This window comes from Equus przewalskii, chromosome 3 (assembly GCF_037783145.1).
Source record: "Equus przewalskii isolate Varuska chromosome 3, EquPr2, whole genome shotgun sequence".
Lineage (NCBI taxonomy): Eukaryota > Metazoa > Chordata > Mammalia > Perissodactyla > Equidae > Equus > Equus przewalskii.
In genome coordinates this window covers 59,811,577-59,835,305 of record NC_091833.1, presented here as the reverse complement: position 1 = coordinate 59,835,305, position 23,729 = coordinate 59,811,577, and the positions used below count along the sequence as shown (strand labels likewise).

The window sequence follows — 23,729 nt, the reverse complement described above, 5'->3', positions numbered from 1 at the left end:
ATCAGAGAGGAGGCAACAGCCGCCAGAACAATGCTGCCATTCCTCAGAATCTTTTGTAATCAAGCCACTAAGTGTCGTCTTCACAGAGCCCAGAGCAACCACTTCCCGAGCCTTTGCCAGGCACCAGCTCTGCGCCTGGCGTTCCGTGGACTTATTTCGTTTAATGCTCACAGTAGTCCCATGCAGTAGATATTACTATCCCAGGTTTAAGATGAAGAGATGATGGCTCAGAGCAATTTGCCGACCACCACCACAAGTAAGTGGTGAAGCCTGGATTGTAATTCCATTTTGATTCTACGGCTCTAGATCTTAACTACTAAATACTGCCTCAGAAATGCAGACACAGGTGACAAAATGCATTCTTACAAACCACATATGCTTCCTGGAAAGATTCATGACATGTGGGGTTAAATCTGGCAAATGTGATGGGGAACCAACCAAGTTTTATAGATAGATAGCTAGTTATGATGGAATAAATGAAAAGCAATAAAACTAATAAGGAAAGTTAATACACTGAGGTATATGAGGAAGCCATTTTGGTTTAAAACTGAATCAGCCTGAACTTTTTCCAGAATGGCCCGATACAGCCCGTGAAGCCCGCATTGCACGTCTGCTTTAAACAGTGAAGAGTCTCTCAGAGCAAGGAGTGCTGCCTTTAAAGACAGGGACAAATGCCTCCCTCCCATATCAGGATTTCTCTCAAGATCAGCATCCCTTCCCCAAAGCCATGGTCAGAGTGACCTGCTGTGTGCACCGCAAAACATCCTGTGACTGCAGGAAAGACAAAGCAAGCATTCCTGTCATGTGTGATGTACGCTCCCTGTTCTGAAAGGGTATATAGCCATTTCTCCTCCGTGCTTTCTTCCCTGGTGGAGAGAGTGCCTCCGGACCATGGTCCTCCAGCTGACTCACACAGTAAACTCACCCCGTTTTTAATCTATAGATTGATTATTGGTTACTTGTGTCGATGGTTAGATAGACTACAGATAGAAAGAATAGATAGATAGAGACATATGATATTACATATAGTTTTACATCCTGTTTTTTCATACAACATTAAATCATAAGCATTTTCTCATATCCAAAAATTCCCATTGCAAAGTTTAAGCAGAGATTATACTTAGGAATCCTAATCAAGCAGTGCTCTTTGGAGGGAGAGCGGGAGGAAGGGCTAGACTCAGCACACTGTTCTAACTGTCCGACTGAGAGCTCGTGGCTGGCCCTGGGTGGGAGCAGCAGGAAAGAAGGGAGGGGAGGCAACAGAGTCCCGGCGAGGGAACTGCTTGGTGCCCTGGGGAAGAGCAGACTCTGGCCTTAAGAGCTGTGTGGGTCCTGGCAAGTTATTTAACTTCTCTGTGCCTGGGTTCCCTCATCTGTAAAATGGGGATAATAGAGGGTTATTGGGAAGAATAAATGAGTTAATAGATGCAAAGTACTTAGAACAATACCTGATCCACCGAAAGCACTCTATACATGTTTGGTTAAATAAAATAAGTGAATTCCAAGACCGAGGCAGCCTATGAAAATGCTGATCTCACCTCATCCTGAAGGGCAGGGGTGAGCAGAGTTAGGAAGTGGGCTGCACCCCTCCCAATATCGACCCTACTAGAAAGTCAACGTAGCAAAACGTTTCTACCCTCTGCCTCTGTAGAAGGAAGCAAAACTTACCTAAACTCATCTAATTTTCTGACATAAACGTTGATTTGGAACCTCTTGGCAGCTCTTAGGATAACGCCAGTCAACTGTAAATTAGAGAAACGGAAAGACAACATTAGGATTTATTAAAACCACAAACACAACTTTTTTCAATAGAGCATCATTTACGTGTGGTTCTGATAAACAGGGTGGCCACCACCACATCTGATAGAGTGGGACAAGGACAAAGCGACCTCAGGACAGAACAAGAACTGTGCCCTGTGTTGTGTTAGGTGCCTGGTAGAGGAATGTTTCTCAAGCTTTACTATGCATGTGGGTTCTTGGGGACCTTGTTAAAATGCAGGTCCTGATTCAGTGCGTCGCAGGTGGGGCCTGAGACTGAGCATTTCTAACAAGCTCCCAGGTGATGCTGCCACTTTGAATAGCAGAGCCCTCGAGAACCCCAGCAGGAGGGGGATCCAGCAGATACCTTGTCAGCTCTGGATATCTCTCAGATGTCCAGAGAGCTAAGAGGATGGTGGTCACAGCTAGAGAATGGTGCCCAAGTATGGTCGGGGCCCACCCAACAGGGCAGGGAGGGTCAGGTGCACTGGTGGCCATCGTCCCCGTGACAGCTCCACCTCTGCGCTAAGGTTATGGGGCTGCGCCTAGCCCTTGGGGACAAGCACCTCCTAACAGTTTGGCTGATGAAAAGGAACTGACTGATGGCTAAGAGAGAAAAGGGAAAAAAAACCACTCCAGATCTTATTCACAAAAAGATACGACCACCAGTTTCTTAGACACAAATGCAATGAGTGGAGCTAACAGCCAAGTCCCCATGCATTGCTGTGCTAAAGGACTGTTTTCACTTTTCTTGTCTTGTGCCATGTGTTCAAAAGCCCATGAACGAAGATATCTGACCTTTAGTTCAGTTCCTACAGTAAGGGCTCTCACACTGTGAAATGCCATTCACATCCTTTTTAACACGGTTTTACTTTTTCTCCTCTGTGAATACAGGATTAAAGTACATGCATATCTGATACCTTTTACCTTAACATAAGAAACTCTCAAAAGTTCCTGTAGAAAGAGGTTTGCCAAAAGTGACTGAAGCTAATATACATATTTAAATTTCAACTACAATACGCCTGGCAAAGCAGAGGAACGTCTTCAACCTTGCTGATCTGTGCCCCGATGGGACAAATGCATGTGTTCAGGTCCAATCTTCTTCTGGCGACAGAAGGTGGACCAGGTCACGCGGGTCCAGTCTCAGTTGTTTCTAATGATGGAACTTTCACTGTCGCTTGCTTGTTAAAGCAGGTTTGCTGATATTTCTGCATATCAGATCCACAGAATCCAGCCTTCTAACCACAGGGCTCTGAGGCCACACACCACATTGCACCGAGCTGAGCTTCCTCCACGCGAATGTAGATGAAAGGAATTTTCATTTTCTTACGAGTGCTCAGGACTAAACTGGGGAACACCGTATAGACAGACAGAATAAAACACACGCTCTTTCACCAGGAGGACGCGTGTACTCACAGGATTAATGTCCACAAATGTCTCATGGTAGTCCTTGTTTGGATGCATGCCGTCTATGGCAGAAACAAACTTCTCATCTGCTTGGTAGAAGTGTGGGAAAGACATAACAATAGGTGCACCTGCGTGTGAAGGAAAACAGAGATGAGGGTGTGGCTCTTAAGAGTCCAAGATGAAGACAAAGCTCCTGACCACAAACCTGCTTCCCAAGGTGGGGCGGAAAGTTAGACATAAACAAACCTGGGTGGGGAAGAGGGGCAGACCGCAATTCCATGCCACACTGCCTAGTCTGGGACTTACACTGCATTTCCTGACATCTCATTCACCCCCACATCATTTTATCCAACAATATACACTGAAGTCCTGGCTAAATTATTCTTCAACAAACATTTGCTGAATCTGTAAGATGTAAATGCTTTATGCACATTATTTTAATTAACGTCCCCAGCAGCCCTATGAAGTTAGAACCATTATCTTCATTTTCCATTTGAGGAAAGTGAGGTTCAGAGAAGTTAGAAAATGTACCCAGGGACATGCAGCTACGAGGTGACGGAGGCAGAAGTCTGACTGAATGAGCCAATCCCATCTCAAAGCACCTGTTTCAACCACATTCTCTACCAGTAAATGGTCTTCCCCCCGCCTTTCCCCCCCGTTTTGTTTTAGCTAAGAGAGGCTTTGTTCTCCTGCATATGATGTTGCAGAAGTTTTTAGGACTCTGCCTGGTCATGCCATCTGCCCAGCCTCTGGCTAGATTAAGGTCTGCCCACAAGAAGACTCTGGTGTTTTCTTTTTTCTTTCCTATTCATTTTAAGAAACACAGGGAACCAAGTTATTAAAGGAAACCTATTCTAGATTTTGCTATTTAAGAGGAGAGAGGAACTCAATAATTGCTGCCAGGTAAAAATATTTTTGGAGAAACTAACTTACTGGCAAATAATTTAACTCTGCTTACATATCCACCAGCCCATGGCTCAAGATACACATCATTTGTCACATACACGAGTTTTGCTCTTTATTGCTAAACAGTTTCACAAAGATATGACTTCCTTCTTTGTGACCTACAGTAACCTTTAAAATGTGTTCTTAAAGATCTGTTGAGAACTTAATAAGGGCCAGACAGTGTCCTGAGTATTTGACATACATTATCTCTAACCTTGACACAACCTTCCAAGCAAGCAATCATCACTCCCATTTTACAGATGAGAAAACAGACGTCTGGAACCTTCCTTCGTCAAGTTGGCCAATTTGCTAACAAATAGAACAGGACTCAAACCCTACCTGCCTCACCCAAGAATACTCCCTCATCTCATTACCCAAAATGTGCTCCTGCGGAATTCAAAACAGCTGAGGATAATCCTGGTGAGTTTAACGCTTCTGTCCACACTCGGGAATACATAAGAAGCAAGAGGAAAAGGTTTGTAGCAAGAGGTTGGACTGCTGCAAAGTGGAATCTTCCTGTTGATTCTGACATCAACTTCTTGAGGAAGCAGAACGTTCATAAAACAACAAGGAAGATATGTCCCCCTTTGTGCCTTGGCCAGAGGTCTCAGAGCTTTCAAACTCCCGGCACGGTTTCAGGACCATTCACCCGGTCAGACAGCAGGCGAGGTCAGAAGCAGCAACCTGTTCCCATTCACGTGGGTCTCATCTCCAGGTAATGGCTGCCATGTTCCCTGGCACAGGGGTGCCCAAACTGTAGGCACCATCTTCATGAGAATCACCTGGAGCTCAAGTTAAAAATACAGATTTTGGGGCCTAGTATGTGGGCTCTGGGACAGATATTTTTAATGATTCTCCAGATAATTCTGATGCAAGACCAGGTTTGGGAGCCACTGCCCCATGAGACAAGGATGGGCACGTATACCACTGACCTTCAGCCTTATCCCGAAAGGAGATTTTCAAGTTAATCAGACAAGGGAGCAAAAGTCAGCATGTTACTTTATTCAGGAGAAAAGGACAACTTTATCGAGGAGAAAGCAGTTACCCAGTTTCTCAAGAGAAACTTGAAAGAGGAATGGTAGCCTGAGAGGAATCACGGACAAATAAGGGAAGACCCTCACTGCCAGCAGGGATTTGCTCAGAGAAAAGGACCCGATAAAAATCATGTTCCCTCCCTGAGCCCTGGTTTCCACAATTATGAAAAGAGCCCACTGGATGTCTATCTAGCAAGGCTACTATGAATAATCATGCAACATATGATGGTTAAAACTAGTCCTTAGGATGAAGAAAATGCTTCTGTCAGTTGTACCACTGATAATTCTGCCTCATTCCCAGAAAGGAGCAGAGTGTCTCAGACATTAAGAAACACCGGGGTGCCAGCCCTGTGGCCAAGTGGTCAGGTTCGCGTGTTCCCCTTCAGCAGCGTGGGGTTTGCTGGTTTGGATCCTGGGCATGGACATATAACCTGCTCATCAAGCCAAGCTCTGCCAGCATCCTGCATAGAAGAACTAGAATGACTTACAACTAGGATATACAACTCTCTACTGGGACTTTGGGGAGGGAAAAAAAAAAAGAGGAAGACTGGCAACAGATGTTAGCTCTAGGCAAGCCTTCCTCACCAAAAAAAAAAAAAAAAAGGAAAGAAAGAGAAACACCAGGAAATTTGTAGTCAGGGTTTAAAACTAACTCTGCTTTGAAATCATTGAGAATCTTTACCAAGATCTGTACTTGTTAGTGAGTTCTCCACTTCTCTTTTAGCATTGTTTTGAACATGAAATGAGTTAATGCTTTATATGTACTAACTACACATAAATATAGAAACCATTTAGAACAACGACTAGCTGAACAGTGACTAGTGCAAATGCTCAGTAAAGATGAGCTTTTATGACTGTTAAGACATATACACTATTGCCCAGAGAAAACACAACATGGTCTTCTAGCAAGAAAAAGCATTACAGAAAAGCCAAGCATTTTTTTACCATTCTATAGCTGTCCTACGAAACACTGTTCTTGACAGGTCAGAATCGTTCTTTCTACTGGGCTGATGACAGTCTTTGGGGAAGAACACCAATCCCACCTTCTGGACACTCATCATCAGGTCCCCTGTCTGAGTTCTTACCATTCTTGCAGATGCTGACATTCAAAACTCCTGAGCCCAAGCAGTTTCCTTCAGGTATGCAGAAGCCGGCATTGTCGGAGGTATTGGCTAATATTTCTGCGGGCACCTTATACCGAAGGGCAGGCAGTCCCCGGACACTCTCAAAGTCACTGAAAGTTATATACACTGACCTGTTAGGAGGTAAGATTATAAAGTCAATGTGGGCTCCAGTCAGTGTCATCTGCCCCAAATCAGTAAGCTAGCATCCGTTCTCAGGTACAACGTGGCTGAAAGCTTACGGGGTCAGTGGAAAATGAAGATGCAAAAGAAAGCTTGAAAGGAGCTCAACCCACTCAATGTGTCATAAAGTAGAAGATGAACTGGATTGAAAGATGCCTAAGATGTAGCAACTATGATAATATCCAAACAAGGCCAAGATAAAAAAAATAATGTATGGTAGAAAATTAAGAAGATGACCTTTCGAATGGAGACGCATGTTGAGAGAAATAAAAGAGCCATGTAGACCAGCATGGACACATGGCAGCGTGGATGAAGCAGAAGCAAAGAAAAGGCAGCAGAGAGGCGGCAGAGGAGCAGGAGCAGACCAGGCAGCGAAGGGTTTGGCCTGGAGGATTCCCAGGGCCTGGAAAAGCACCACATTAGACAGATACTTGATCAGGAGGCATCCTTTGATACCCATTTCCCCCAAATAAAAATAGTTTCTATATTTCTCCCCAGTCATTTATTTCAATGGAGTTCAAACAATTCTGCCTTCAGTTGTTACAGAGTTTCAAACAGGAGACCCATATCACACTAACCATGCTCCTATTCCCACGGCCCCTGAGTAACTAACTGACAAAGCCCTTTCCCCTGAAGGCCGAGGGGAAGGGCTCCAGGTGCCTCACTTTTTCACCTTGGGACCAGATGAATCCATCTCTCGCAGGGTTGTGAATAACACGGATGTTGCCATCCACTGCACATCCCACCTCTACAACGTTTTTTTAATGAAATATTTTAAGCAAACAAAAATAGAGAAAATATTATAATAAATACCTTTTATAACAAATACCATTCAGATAAATGGAAAATATATTATGGATACAACGGAAGCTCTCTGTGCAGCACTCCCGATTCTAGTCCTTCTCTGAGTCCTTAGAGGTAACCACTCTCCTGAATTTGGGGTTTATCCTTCCCATTCAGGTCTTTACACTTTTACATACATGCCTACTCATAAACAATATGTGGCACTGTTTGCTATTTCTAAGTGTTATATAAACAGTATGCTATATTCTCTTTCTGTAATTTGCTTTCTCATTCACTGTTATATTTTTAGGATGTATTACATGAATGTACATAACTCTGTTTCTTGCATTTTAAATCCCTTATGATATTCCATCATATGAATATACCACTATTTATTTATATTCTCCTTTTTATAAGCACTTGTATTGCTTCCAATTTTTCACTACTACAAGCAATGTTGCAATGAACATTGCTGTATATGTCTCCTTGCATTTATATACAGACTTCTTCAGGCCTGGAACCTACTAGAAGAAAACTGAAGAATGATGGAGTTTGCATGTCTTTGGTTTACTAAACATTGCCACTGGCTCTTCAAAGTGGTTGTACCAGATAAGAGTGTGTTTCCTCTGTGCCAAATCTTTTTTAAAGACCTCCTACTGTCCTCCTAGGTTCCCGTGTTCCATTCATTGCACTCAATTGTGCTTTCTCTCCCTTCAGTCCTTCCACAAACATTTGTTAAAGACACCGGCCAGCCTGAAGGTGACTGGGCTATTCTGTAGGAGAGATGGAAAGGGTCTAGATGGTGGTACAGATGGCGGAGTGGAGAGGTGGGGATGAACATAAGAACTATTTCTGAGCAGGAACTGACAGCACTTGGTGACTGATTACGCGCAAAAGAGAGGTGAAATTTACAGCACCACTGACGCTTCTGGCAGGGCTGACTGGGTAGGTGGTGCGATTATGTAAGCTATGAGACCCCAGGAGGATGGCCGTGTTTGAGAATATTGAATCAACAGTGTCCACTGAGACTAGGTCACTCAGACTTTGAGGAGAAGTTTCACAGAAAGCCTTGCAGGACTGAGTGGGAGAGGAAATGGAGGCTGCGTGAGGAAGCCACTCATCCAAGCAGTTTGAGGATGAAGGGCGGGAGGTGGAGCAGACGATGCGAGAGGGGAACCAGGGTGGAGAGGAGGCTGCTTTCTTCCCACCGAGGAGACTCAATCACATTCATGTGTAGAGAAGGAGCAGGCAGGAGAGAGGGAGGGATTACAGGGCAAGGGAGGGCAAATACGATCGAGGGGAAGGTTACAGGTGAGCAAACAGCTACAAACTCGGAAAGAGGGGCAGCAGTATGATTTACTTATCTTCTAGGTAGCGATTACCTGTTGACTGGAAAAAGACTAGGTCAAATTTCCTGCTTGACAGAGTGTATCATAAGAACTGACAGCAACACTTAATATTATTTCCTGTGTGACAGACCCTGGGCTAAGTATTTTACTAACAGTAACTCATCTGTCCTCATAACAACTCCCAAGGTAGGCAACTATTTCTACCCTCATTTTACAAATGAGGAAACTGAGGCACAGAGTGGCCTCCCTTTCCCAAGGTCACAGCTGTAAGTGGTAGGGCCAATATTCAAACCAATGCAGTCAGGCTCTGCTGTGAACCACGACACCACATAGCCTCTCTACATGCCATCAGCACTTATCACTGATGAAGCATAAATAGCTACACCTGGTAAGTGTAGCTACATGTGGTCTTCACACTTTGGGTGGTCTTGCAGTCAAGGAACTTGTTAAGTTCTTACCTGCAAAAATCAGATGGGAAGACATAAAGGACTTCGTCTCTGGTTATTAACGGATGAAAAGAATCTCCGTCCGTTCCATTAATCATATTGCATCTGTCTGTTGTCCACCAGTCAAGTGACCTGTAATTGATAAGCACAAGCAAGAGTCAAGACAATCAAATTTGATTTTAGATTTTTTCAAATGCTCAGGACTTTTCAAGACTTAACTGGGAGCTGGCTAACTATTCATATGCAGACACAGCGTGATATTGGTTAGGGTTGAATCAAGATGGGGAAAAGGAGACCCCTGGTCCCTGAATTTTGATGGAAATGATAGCCAAAAATCCCTCTTTCCTTCCTCCAAAGAAGAGTAGCCTACGTAGAGGTTTAGAAATATCCATTTCCGAAAGCAGTGATCCAACTGAGCACGAACAACAGCCCTGTCCAGAGCCAGCCCACTGAGAGATGAGCTCTGGCCAGATATGCCCACCTCTTCAATATTCATGGCAGGGAATTAACTCTGTCTCCTCGCAGAACAGTTCTCTGTTCCAGAATTAATGGAGGACTCTCCTGGGCCACAAGAAAGCTTAAGATTGAATCAACTTCATACTCGCTAAAAGCACAGTTGAGATAGTAGGGTTTTTAAAGTTAATTTTTTTTAATAATGGCACAAAATGCAAAAGAAAGGAAAGGAGAGGCAATAAATAGTGATTCCCCCAACTTCTGCTCAAGGTGGCCCTCTAAGTTCATGAATCGAGGGCCTCTTCCAAGCACAAACAGAACAGGGGCTGACAAAACCCAAAAGAGAAATTCAGAAGGTCTACACTATACTCAAACACGAACATCTCCCTAGACAGTAAAAAGATGATAAATGCAAAGTGGGGAGTTGGGCTAAAGCTACTGGCCCACAGGGCTGCAGATCTGGAAGCAAGGAGACGAACTGGAAGTTTAGCTCCTGAGGTTAATAAAGATTCAAGGAGGTCCACCAAGGGCTTGAAATCAGGGTCTTCGGGGCAGGGATTCCCTGCTCATTAAGAGAGGCCAGGGGCCGGCCCCATGGCCGAGTGGTTAAGTTCATGCACTCTGCTTCGGCGGCCCAGGGCTTTGCCAGTTTGAATCCTGGGTGCGGACATGGCATCGCTCATCAAGCCATTCTGAGGCGGCATCCCACATGCCACAACTAGAAGGACTCACAACTAAAATACACAACTCTGTACCGGGGGGCTTTGGGGAGAAAAAGGAAAAAATAAAATCTTTAAAAAAAAAAAAAAGAGAGGCCAAAGAAAGCAGCTTCCACCTGCCGTGTGGAGTTAAACAGGTACAAAGCCGAGTCCTGGGGGGCAGGGAGCCCCAGACAGGCCTCATGACCAGAACCTGAGTCCAGCTATGCTGACTGTGGCTGGGTCTGTGATGGCCCTGCAGAGCTGTGGGTAAGAGGCCCACCCGTGTGCACTGGGTGTACAGGGGGCTCCAGGGTGGGTTACGTGGAGGCAACTGCAAAACTACTACATAGGGAGAGGGAAGAGGATAGACGGACAGACACACATTGATACGGACTGACATCCCAACGAAAATAATTCTGCAAATCAACATTTTTTTTTAAAAAAAAATAAAAGCTATGCTAAGAGACAGGCAACAAAATCAACAAGGAGAAGATGAATCCACTTTAGAAGAAATTCAAATACTTGAACAATTTGGCTAATACTTTAAATAAATATATTGTTTAGTATCCTCAAACAGACAAACGAAAGAATAACATCCTTAGAAAATGAATGGTAAATTATTAAAAAGGCAAAAATGAAACAACAGTAGAGAGATCCAAAAAAGGAAAAATAGAATCTTAGAAATAAAGACAGTTTCTGAAAAAAAAACCTCTATATAAAACTCTAGACAGTACATAACTAGAGAGAGATGGTTAATTGGAAGATAGTTCTAAGTAATTTGTTCAAAAAAATGAAAAATTAAAAGATTAAGATACAGAGAATAGATTGGGAGGCTCCGATAAAGGTTTAATAGATTTTGGGGGGGAGGGTGAGACTAGAGTAAATAACAGAGAAGCAGTAAGTTAAGAGAGAACTGCTGAAAGTTTTCCAAACTTTAAGAAAGATATGAGGCCTTGGATTGAAAGCATGCCCCAAGGGCCAAACAGGATAAATAAAAATAAATTCAAATCTGATATGTTGTAGTAAAACTGTAAAAGGCCAAGGAAAAGAATAGATATTAAAAGCCAATGGAGGGGGGCCAGCCTGGCGGCACAGAGGTTAAGTTCCCATGCTCCGCTTCGATGGCCCGGGCTTCACGGGTTCGGATCCCGGGTGCAGACACGGCACTGCTTGTCAAGCCATGCTGTGGTAGGCGTCCCACATATAAAGTAGAGGAAGATGGGCATGGATGTTAGCTCAGGGCCAGTCTTCCTCAGCAAAAAGAGGAGGATTGGCGGCAGACGTTAGCTCAGGGCTAATCTTCCTCAAAAAAGAAAAGTGTCCAGACATCACAAAACGTCCCCTGGGGGTGCAAAACTGCCTCTGGTTGAGAACCAATGTACAAATGGGAAAAAAAATTAATAAAATATGTTGGTACATTTAATTATTGACTATAAAAATAATGAAATTTTTACTCATATTTGGCTTCCTAAGACAGCAAAACAAGTTGTAGAGAAGAATAACATGGAAGATGCGTGTGCGTTAAGAAATGAGTAAACTTACCGTCCTGTTTGGAAGGAAAAGACAGACAACAAATAGCTTTAGACTTTGTTAGGAAAATATTGTTAAACATGAATCATAAAAATCTAAGGATAGAATAGACATAAACAAAAAAAAGTCCAAATATATTAAATAATATATCATTATACCGTAAATATGCCAGTAATTATAACATGTATATAAAAGGATTAAACTCTCCTATTAAAAGACTGGAAAGAAAATAGATTGTGTTTAAAACAAAATCCAGCTATATCCTGTTTACAAGTAAATTTCCCTCCCGGCCCAGCATCCCAGTCATCCAGCTGCCCCTCCACAGGCAACACTGTTGCCAGTTCCTTGGGAGTTCCTTGCAAGCATGTTTAGTACAGAGACATGTGTACTTTTTAAAATTTAAATAAGCCTCTTATTTAAAAATAGTTTGAGATTTACAGAAAAGTTGCAAAGATAGCACAGAGTTCCCCTATATTTCACACCAGTTTTTTGCCTGTATTCCTGGGAAGCTTAGAAGTAAATTTAATATTCAAGAATAGAACTCTGACCTCAGTCCCTGAAGAAGTAGCTTCCTTTTCTCTCAAAGGTTTCTAATTTCTCTGACAAAAAATTATCTTATTTTATATATAGCTTTATTGCAAGCTGCCTCAGCTCCTTTTTGGAAGTAGTTTTTTTATAAGTTATAAATATTATAATAAATTTTTGAAATGCTATAATACTGAACTCAAATGTATTTCATCTTCAAAGAAAAATACACAAACAAGCCACAATCACTAAATCAAATTAAAAAATGAACTTCTTCCCTTCCCCCAAAAGATGTGTGCATAGAGGTTTGAAAGTATTTATGCTGCAGCTACATGGCATTCAATGACTAAGCAGAAGAGTGACACTTTCACTGGCCGGTAATTCACACAGAGCCATGATAAATCTACAAATCATTAATATTTCATTTGTAAAGTACATAATGCCAACGCTGATTTATAAAATAATAATTATAAAGTTATTTTACATATTTATAGATTTCTCATCCAAAAACTTTTCAGTGCTAGAATTTTTTTGAAATAATGCATAAGTGGATGCTCACTTTAAATGAAAATTGAAAAACTAATTACACTGATAAATCATCAGACTTACGTTTTTCCATTCCATTCCACAATCTTTGAAAAGTTAAGGTAATTGTCTTCTCCAGTTAGAAAGACATAGTCTCCATCATTAGTACCATTTTTCTGAAAATAAGCAAATAGGATCATTTAAAGTAACTGTGATGGTTAATTTTACGTGTCAACTTGGCTAGGCTATGGTGCCCAGCTGTTTGGTCAAACACTAGTCCAGATGTTGCTGTATTCTGGAGATGTGGTTAACATTTACAGTCAGTTGACTTTAAGTACAAGAGATTACCATCGATAATGTGGGTGAGCTCAGCCAATCAGCTGAAGGCTTTACAAACAAAATGTGAGGTTCCTGGAGAAAAAGGAAGTCTCGAGACTGCAACATAGAAATCTGTCTGAGTTTCCAGCCTGCCAGCCTGTCCTATGGATTCCAGACTTGCCACTTGCCGGTCCCCACAACTGCATAACATAGACATGATCTCCCATTGTTTCTGTCTCTCTGGAGAACCCTGACACAGTAACTAGCAAATTTAATCTTCATTAGACTGTTCTAGTGGGGCCTAATTGCTATGTGAGGCTGAAACAGAACTAAGGAATAGAGTGATTGTTTTGCTAAATATCACATTAACTGTATTATTACTTTATGGTTTTAAAAAGTATGAGTCTAATTAAATAATGGACAAAGGATTTAAAGAGATATTTCTCCAAAGAAAAAACATTCAATGGCCAATAAGTACATAAAAAGATGCTTAACATCATTAGTTATTCGGGAAACGCAAATCAAAAACCACGAGGTACTACTTCACGCCCACTAAGATGGGAATAAATAAAAAAGGAAATAACAAGTGTTGGTGAGGACATAGAGAAATTTGAGCCTTCATACACTGCTGGTGGCAATGTAAAATGTTGCAGCTACTGTGGAAGACAGCAGTTTGGCAACTCTTCAAAAACTTAAACATAAAATTATCAAATGACCCAAAAATTCCACTTCTATGTGTATATATCCAAAAGAATTCCACTTCAAGTTCTACATCCAATGTTCACACAAAAACTTGTACACAAATGTTCACAGCATAGCAACATTATTCAAAACAGCCAAAAAGTAAAAACAACCCAAATCAACTGACGAACAGATAAACCAAGTGTGGTATCCATACAACAGAATATTACTTGGCCATAAAAAGGAATGAAGTGCTGATACATGCTACAACATGGACGAACCTTGTAAACATTATGCTAAATAAAAGAAGCCAGACACAAAGGTCATATGTTGTATGATTCCATTTATATGAATATCCATAATATACGACCGTCCAACTTGTATATGCAGGTCCCACTGCCAGAGATGGTTCCACCTCAGAGGGGTGCCTCTTAGCCCCTATTTGTGTCATGGGCATGTGTGTTGAGTTATTTTATTTTATTTTTCGCCTAACAAAGCCAAACTCCATTCCCAAATGCCCTTCCTCTCTGGCTCTGAGGAAGCTCCTACACAGAGAGTGTCCGGCTCCTCTCCTCTCAGGACCAGGCCAGTCTGGCCTCTGTTGCCCAGGACCAGTGGTCCCACCACCCCACAGGGGCAGGAGAGAGGCTGGGCAGGGAGGGGTTTGCTTATGTTTTGTTTCAAACAAAAAACACAACCTTACTTTTCTTTACAAAACCAAAAAAGATTCCAACCTTTGAACTATAAAAAAAAAAAATTCTATGGGTTCATAGGCAAATCCGTAGAGACAGAAAGTAGATCAGTGGGTGCTGGGGCCATCCCACTGGTGGGAGAGGGGAACAGAAGTGACTCCTAACGGGTCTGTGAGTTTTTTGGGGGATGATGAAAATGTTCTAGAATTAGACAGTGGTGGTGGTTGCACAACCTTGTGAATATACTAAAACCCACTAAATTGTAGACTTTAGGATGATGAATTTTGTGGGAAATGAATTATATCTCAATAATAGAAAATAAGAAAGCCTAAGTCTGGGGCCAGGACCCAGTTATGCATGAACAGCCGCACTAGAAGAGAGCAGTGTGAATACAGCCCCATTTTCAGTTTAGCGTTCTTCAGCTGTGTATTCTCTCCAAGTTACACTTCTTAAGGGCACATACAGCCACTCCATACATTTTTACAAATTCTTTATCTGGGGATGGAATTTTGATTTCTGGGAAATCGCATGAGTACTAGCTCCTCCATAATAATAAAGTAATAGGAGCTAACAATTATTGAGTATTTATAATATGCCTGGCACTGATGTGAAATTTTTGCATGAATTATCTCATGAAATCCTCACAACCATCACATAAGATAGTGTGGTAGACAGAATAACGGCCCCCCCAAAGACGTCCACGTCCTAACCCTATATGTTAAATGTATATACTATATATTATCATAGTTATATATATTACACATATTATATATGTACATTACATATATACATATATTATATACACAATTTTTACTCATATATACAATTGTGTATATATACACAATAGATGTATATATCTGAATATACATATATTCATATATACTTTTTTACTTAAGTGTGTAAAATATTTCCCATGTTATCTAAATTTCTTTATAGATACAATTTAATAGCTTCATAATATTATATGGAAATAATTTATTTAACCATTCTCTTATTATTCAATATTTAGATCTGAAGTTTTCTGCTACTATAAATAACGTTATATGAATATCTTTATGCCTAAAAACCTTTTTGGTACTTTTTTCTAAACAAACCAATAAAAGTAAAATTACTAGATAAAAGAACATGAACATTTTTAAGCCTTTCGAGACACAACCAAGTTATTCAAGGTCACCCAGCTGGAAAGTGGTGGAAATAGCAGAATAAATCAGTTTACATTCCTCAAGTCACTTTTGTTAAACTTTGCTAAACTTCTGTTAAACAAAAAAATGGTTTATCCTTTTTTGCATTTCTGTATTCACTGAGCCTAAACTTTTTTTCTCATGTCATTTAGCTGTTCACCTTAAAAAACTTTCATACTCTTTGTGAATTCTCTTTTCACGTTTTTTGCCCACTTGGGTTCTTCTTTTTGTCACTTACCATTATTTCACCAACTATGTCAATATATCAACATGGTCCACCTACTTAATGGTCATGTTGTGCCCACATATGAAATCTTACGTGACTTTAAGACATGAGAAAGGACTCCTCTCTAAAAGCAGCAATGTGAACATTACAACAATTTAGGAGCAAATTCAAATACCCCATATAAAAAACGCTGAACCAGCAATTCAAAAAATGCATATATATTGTTTGTTGAAGTTCTCCACTTAAGTCAGATGTGGGCTAAATGTTTCAGAGTATCTCAAAAAGGGTTCTGTCCAGCTGTTATCTGCCTGTCAGGCACTGAATGTGAATGCTTTCCCATCTCTGACTAGAACTTTTATTATTTGAAGACAAGCAGGAATAAACAGGTTTTGTGTTATGGCGGTAAGGATGTGGGTTGAATTCAAGGAACATATTACTGCAGGAGGCTGAGAAATGTTCTTTCCTACGGATGCCTGAGAACAAGCCTACACCCTCCATAGCACTAGCTTAATCCAAGCATAATCCATCCTCCCAGGGGGACTAGCTGGACTGGCTGATCTCTCAAAGATACTTCCCAACAAGTATAATTTAATACATCCAAGAACCCACACTCGGTAGGAAGCACTTGAATTCTCTTATGCCAGGGAGAAGAGAGGTGCCCTAAAATCAATGAGTATAGATACGGTGATAGGCCTTGCCATTTGCAAATAAGAGCATCTGATATTTAGTCAGGTCCCTTTTCTCAGGAGTTCTGTGCCCATACTCTCTACATTCACCTCATCCTATTCATTCTCACACCCTGACGTGTCCATTAATTGTTTGGTTGTTCATCACTGAAGTCTTTGCAGGAACAGTGTTCAACAGCGGTAACTAAGGTTTTCTTTCTGCATCACACTGTGTAGAGGAGCAGATGGACAGGCGTACAGGCCCAGTGCATCAGAGGGGCAGGCCAGCGGAATGCGACTAGGATTAAGAGACTTGAGGCCGGGCTCCGGGGGTGCAGACAGTGGGTGCGCAGCGAAGCCAGTGAAGGTGTGCACAGCCTAGCAAAGTCTCGGAATGAATGACGGCTCAAGCGTGAACTTCTGTGCTCCTGGCTAAAGAGCTGGTATTTGGCCAGAATAGATGAAAAACAACAAAAAAACACTGCCTTTTTTTAAACCAACAACACTACAGACAGTTTATCTGGCTCCAAAATGGAAACATACTAGTCTTTCACATTAATTCAGGATCATTTTCTGAGCCAGTCATGGAGGGGAAAAGGAATCACGGTTCTTAAACCGTGTATCGCAATTCATAGTTTGCACAGCACTTTCATGGACTTCTCACTGAGCCTTTCAAAACGGCCTTTGAAGTGTGGGTACTTTTAGTCTCTAGTCACAAGTGATGAAACTGAGGTTCAGAAAAGTCCCACAGTTATAACATGAAAAAGTCAGAACGCAAATCTAGGTCCTCCGAGACTAAGTCCCATGCTCTCGTCCCAGAGGTGGGAAATCCTCTCAAGGTACTAAGCTAACTGAGCAATGGTCCAGGGCTTTTCACCCTGAGGCCTTGTGGAGATCCAGGGGTGCTTGCAAAAAAGAAGCAAAGGTTACGGACAGAGAAAGAGAAAACAGTAATAAAGCAACACATCCTTGCCATGGGGAAGCAGAAATGCAAAGTTCCTAATCAGTCTATAAATGTGGGTTAACTTTTTAAAAAATATAAGGATATTAGTTTTAAGTCCAATGAAGTCATGATGTAAAAACAAAAAAGCAAATTATACCATGAAAATTATTTGAAAAATACTGAGGTATGGGGAACAGGATCTACTTGGTGGATGGACAGAAGCCACTGGGACCAAAAAGGGCTTCAGGAAACCTTTGTATCTCTCTGTAGGAGTTCTCCTGAAATTATTTCTAGAAGGGAGGTTTAATCTCAGCTTAACAAGAAATCAGCACTTCCTCTGGTCCTGTGGAAGCTGGGTGCCTATGAGATGGGACCTTCTAGGGATCATCTATTGGGTCTGCTCACCCAGAGTAAAGGATTTACGGTTACCAGGACCCTACTCCTGGGATCTTGCATAGATAATGTTAAAAACTTGTGTACTATTTTTTTTTTCTTTGAGGAAGATTAGCCTTGAGTTAACATCTGCTGCCAATCCTCCTCTTTTTGCTGAGAAAGACTGGCCCTGAGCTAACATCCATGCCCATCTTCCTCTACTTTATACATGGGACGCCTGCCACAGCATGGCTTGCCAAGCAGTGCCACGTCCTCACCCAGGATCCGAAACGGTGAACCCCAGGCTGCCAAGAAGCGGAACACGCGCATTTAACCGCTGTGCCATGGGGCCGGCTCAACTTGTGTACTATTTTGTTTGAACAATTTCTAAGTTTTGTATATCCCTGAATGCACAGGGGCAGTGTTAGCCCCTTTTGCCATAGAGGAACTGAAATGCTAAGGGATTACATGACGGTGAGACTGAGTAGTTAGAGCCGGACAGCAGCTACAGACTTAAAGATGGGGAAACTCATCGCAATTCCAGCACCCACCCTCATCTAACACTTTCTTCTTGAGTTTAAGTTTGTCATTTACCAACCTCCCAACTATCCATTTTACTCAAGTTTTTTGGGGGGTGTGGGGGTCAATGTGGATTTTTTAATTGATTTTCATTTTAATTCATTTGAAATCATTCCGCAGCAATAACATATGCTTTGAATAATAATTACTTGAATGCTGATATTTTGGGTTTCGAGCCAAAGTAAATAAAATCTGCAAAGAATGACACAAAATTCTATTACAAGCATAAGGAACCACAGATGAAGGATGTACAGTTCCAATTTATCCAGCATCTTTCACAAATGACATGTCTGAAAATCCAACAAGTAGCTCCTACCTCTAACAGACTATCACGTCCCTGTTTAGTTTCTTATTTGTCTGTCAGGCTGATCCATGGGGTTAGGCCTCAAGTCATTAAAATGAGACCCAGGATTGAACACTGAAATTTACGACACTTTGTAAAATTACACCTGACTAATGGCACAGCCAAATTTTTCATTCAAAGTCAGTGCTGGTAACACACTGAAATTGTAGAAGTTCTCCTTTTTTCTCTACTAAAACCCTTTCTTATTTTTCAAGTATGCTACAGAATTCCAGGCAATTTTGGTCTTCCGGAAGAAACCCAAGGTGAAGAGGAATCTGGCTTGGGGGTGCCCCCCATCAGCCAAATAAGGACGATCTGAAAAGAAAAATCAACTTACCCCATAGAACAGGCCAAAATAGGGAGAGATGTCAGGTTTGAAAATGTTGATGAGGGACAAGATCTCATCTTTGTAGCCCCAGAGCAGTTCGTCAACGGTGTGCGTCACAAAGAGCTTCTGCTGGTAGGCCTTCAACAGAGCCTCGATGAGCTCCCGGAGGATGTGGAGCTGGGCCAACTGCATGGCGGTCTGAGGAGCACAGGGAAATTCAGATAGCAGCGTCCCCACCCCAATCTCCTCCACTGCCCCTTCAGCAAAGGGGACTGGAAACTTAAAAGTAAATGTTGAAATGCAATAGCTGAAAAATCAGCCAGCAAGCTCCTTTCTGGCTGTGTGTGCAAGCTATTGTCCTTTCTCAGTATGACACTGTCCTTTCTCAACATGACATTTTGTCAGCGTGAGCTTAGCATCCCCACTTGCAGCTCTGACTTACCCCACGCTGCAGAGGGAAAGGGAAAAACTCTTCCAAATACACTGCCATCTTTGGCCACAAGGTGGCGCTACCTTCCTCCTGATTGGGGCCAGAGGCTGGCCCTCATAAACGCTACAGAACTAGGTAGCAGGACAGGGCTACATCTGGGATCTAACACTTTCTAGGTCCTGGGTCCATCACCAGTGTCCAGCTGTATATGTAGTGGTCCCCTAGAAGTTAGAGTGTGAGCCTCAGAGGGGGTTGGTGTCAGTGAACAGGAAAGCTTCCTGGGTCTCAAGTGTGATGTTATTTCATCAAATTGACATTCTAAACACAGCCCAGTGAAATCACTCTAGGTTGGAATCAACAGTCCAGCCTCCGCTATTCGGAAAGGGGGAAAACAGTCAATATATATTTTGTGAATTTAAAAATCCAAGACAGAAATACAAACTAAGAATTGGTATTTAGATTCCATTGCTGCAGTTTCTGAACCAAAACAGGGGGAAATAAATATTTTTTAAATTATTAACTACCCTTCCAAAATCCTAGGGACATGTTTATTTGCACAAGTGATGATCCTGAACACACAACAAGAAATTGTAAAAAAAAAAGCTAAAACTTGCATTTTGTCACCATTTGAAAAGACCTTGTTTGAAAGACCTCAGAAAAACGTCTAAGAGGAATTTTAAACGGAAGGGGAAAATGTATTTGTCTATTTATATACGTATATTTTTAACACAATTTCATAACTCCTATATGTAAAACCATAATGGCCTTAACTTAGCTTTTTCCTTTCTTCTAAAATCCACAGTCATGATACTGAAAATGCCTACTTACCAATGCAGGAATATTTAATGTTCTAATTAAGTCCGTTTTAGCATCTCCAACAGATTGGTTCCGTTCAAAAACATAGGCCTTGTTGCTAACAGCAGATATTGTCCCATTATCTCCAAATTCAATATCTGCTTTGTTTCTGAGTTCCCTAAAAGAAAGAAAGGATTTTGTTTGAAAATAGGCACCAGTTTAATAAATAATACTTTACTTTTCTTTTCTTTCAGAAGCAGTTATTTTCAATGTAACAGTTCCGATATAACCATATACAAAGACTGCAAATACGGACCCCTCAAAAACCGGAGATTCAAGCTGCAACGTGGGAAGGAAATGAGGCCCAGGACAGAGTCCTCTCAAAAAAAGGATTGTTTTCATTCTTTCTTCCTCAACTTGGGAAATGCTACCGTTATGAGTCACTTTGACCAGGGAATCAAAGTCAGTGAAGTCTCTTCTGGGTTAGGGTTTGGTCCTCAAATATTTTCAGTGCATCGATTCAGTGTGAATTGCAATTTGTTTACCAGTGTCTTTTTATTTCTAACTGAATTCAGATGAAAATTCACTTAACAAAATGAATGCGCCATCCCCAAACTGTGGAATACATATTCTTTTCAAGCTCACATGGAACATTCTCCAGGACTGATCACATGTTAGGCCCCAAAACAAGACTCAATAATCTTAAGAAGACTGAAATCCTACTTGAGCAACCTTTCTAACCACAATGGTATGAAACTAGAAAAAAGTTACAAGAAGATAACTGGGGGGTAAAAAAGCAGTTCTAAGAGGGAAGTTCATAGCGATACAGGCCTACTTCAAGAAACAAGAAAAATCTCAAATAAACAATCCAACTTTACATCTAAAGGAATGAGGAAAAGAACAAATAAAGCCCAAAGTTAGTAGAAGGAAGGAAATAATAAAGACCAGAGTGGAAATAAATGAAATAGAGACTAAAACAACAATAGAAAAGATCAATGAAACTAAAAGCTGGTTCTTTGAAAAGATAAATAAAATCGACAAAACTTTAGCCAGAATCATGAAAAAAAAAGAGAGAGAGCCCAAGTAAACAAAATCAGAAATGAAGAAGAATTTACAACTGACACCACAGAAATACAAAGAATCATAGGTGATTACCATAAACAATTACATGCCAACAAATTGGACAACCTATAAGAAATGGAGAAATTCCTAGAAACACAACCTTCAAACACTGAATCATGAAGAAAATAGGAAATCTGAATAGAAGTATTACAAGTAATGAAAATGAATGAAATTTAAAAACTCCTAAAAAACAAAGATCCAGGACCAGATGGCTTCACAGGTGAATTCTACGAAACAATTAAATAAGCGTTAATACCTATCCTTCTCAATTTTTTCTAAAAAGTTGAAGAGGAAGGGACATTTCCAAACTCAATTTATGAGGCCAGCATTACCCTGATACCAAAACCAGACAAAGACACCACAAAAACAGAAAATTACAGGTTAATATCCCCGATGAACATAGACGCAAAAATCCTCAACAAAATATTAGCAAAACAAATTCAACAATACATTAAAAGGATGATACACCATGATCAAGTGGGATTTATTCCAGGGATGCAAGGAAAGTTCAACATCCACCAATCAATCAATGTGGTAGACGACATTAACAAAATGAAGGATAAAAATCCTATGATCATCTCAACAGATGCAGAAAAAGCATTTGACAAAATTCAACATCCACTTATGATAAAAAAAAAAAACTCTCAACAATGTGGGTATAGAAGGAACGTACCTCAACACAATAAAGGCCATATATGACAAACCCACAACTAACATCAAACTCAAGAGTCAAAAACTGAAAGCTTTTCCTCTAAGATCAGGAACGAGACAAGGATGCCCACTCTCATCACTTTGATTGAACAAAGTATTGGAAGTCCTAGCCACAGCAATTAGGCAAGAAAAAGAAAGAAAAGGCATCCAAATTGGAAAGGAAGAAATAAAACTGTCTCTATTTGCAAATGACATGATACTATATATAGAAAACCCTAAAGACTCCACCAAATAACTAATAAAACTAATAAATGAATCCAGTAAAGTTGTGGGATACAAAATTAATATACAGAAATTAGTTGTGTTTCTAAACACTAATAACAAGTTGTGAGAAAGAGAATTTAAGAAAACAATCCCATTTACAATCGCATCAAAAAAAAAAAAAAACCTAGGAATAAATTTAACCCAGAAGGTGAAAGACCTATACACTGAAAACTATACGACATTGATGAAAGAAATTGAAGATGACAGAAAGACATGGGAACACATATTGTGCTCACGGATTGGAAGAATTAATATTGTTAAAATACCCATGTTACCCCAAACAATGCACAGGTTCAATGCAATCCCTATCAAAATACCAATGGCATTTTTCACAGAACTAGAATATAGAATCCTAAAATTTGTATGGAACCCTAAAAGACCCCAGATAGCCAAAGAAATCTTGAGAAAGAAGAACAAAGCTAGAGGTATCACACTCCCTGATTTCAAATTATAATACAAAGATATAGTAATCAAAACAGCATGGTATTAGCAAAAAAGAGACACATAAATCAATGGAACAGAATACAGAGCCCAGAAATAAACCTATGCATATATGGTCAATTAATCAATGACAAAGAAGGCAAGAATATACAATGGGAAGAAGACAGTCTCTTTAAAAAATGGTGCTGGGAACATGGATTGGAAGAATAAACACAGTTAAAATGTCCATGCTACCTAAAGCAATCTACAGATTCAATGCAATCCCAATCAGAATCCCAATGACATTCTTCACAGAAATAGAACAAAGAATCTTAAAATTCATCTGGGTCAATAAAAGACCCCAAATAGCCAAAGCAATCCTGAAAAATAAGAACAAAGCTGGTGGTACCGCAATCTCTGAGTTCAAAATATACCACAAAGCTACAGTAATCAAAACAGCATGGTACTAGTATAAGAACAGACACACAGATCAATGGAACAGAAGTGACAACCCAGAAATAAAACCACACATCTATGGACGGCTAATCTTCAACAAAGGAGCCAAGAACATACACTGGAGAACGGAAAGTCTCTTCAGCAAATGGTGTTGGGAAAACTGGGCAGCCACATGTAAAAGAATGAAAGCAGACCATTATCTTACACCATGCATAAAAATAGACTCAAAATGGACCAAAGACTTGAAGGTAAGGCCTGAAACCATAAAACTTGTGGAAGAGAATATAGGCAGTACACACTTTGAGATCAGACTTAAAAGGATCTTTTTGAATACCATATCTACTCAGACAAGGGAAACAAAAGAAAAAATAAATAAGTGGGACTTCATCAGACTAAAGAGCTTCTGGAAGGCAAAGGAAACCAAGATTAAAATGAAAAAACAA

At 40.7% G+C, this 23,729-nt stretch overlaps 1 protein-coding gene across 2 annotated transcripts in view; it reads right to left on the bottom strand.

Moving 5' to 3' along the window:
• SCARB2 (scavenger receptor class B member 2) overlaps positions 1-23,729 on the bottom strand; it is a 68,654-nt gene that overhangs the window by 8,520 nt on the left and 36,405 nt on the right. For both annotated transcript variants that reach the window (XM_070612770.1, XM_070612769.1), the window contains exons 3-9: positions 20,347-20,491; positions 19,098-19,286; positions 12,845-12,936; positions 9,039-9,158; positions 6,230-6,399; positions 3,175-3,293; positions 1,669-1,742 (exon numbers count right to left, since the gene is read on the bottom strand). In XM_070612770.1, coding sequence (XP_070468871.1) covers positions 1,669-1,742; positions 3,175-3,293; positions 6,230-6,399; positions 9,039-9,158; positions 12,845-12,936; positions 19,098-19,286; positions 20,347-20,491 — 909 coding nt within the window. The remainder of the gene's footprint in view (positions 1-1,668; positions 1,743-3,174; positions 3,294-6,229; positions 6,400-9,038; positions 9,159-12,844; positions 12,937-19,097; positions 19,287-20,346; positions 20,492-23,729) is intronic.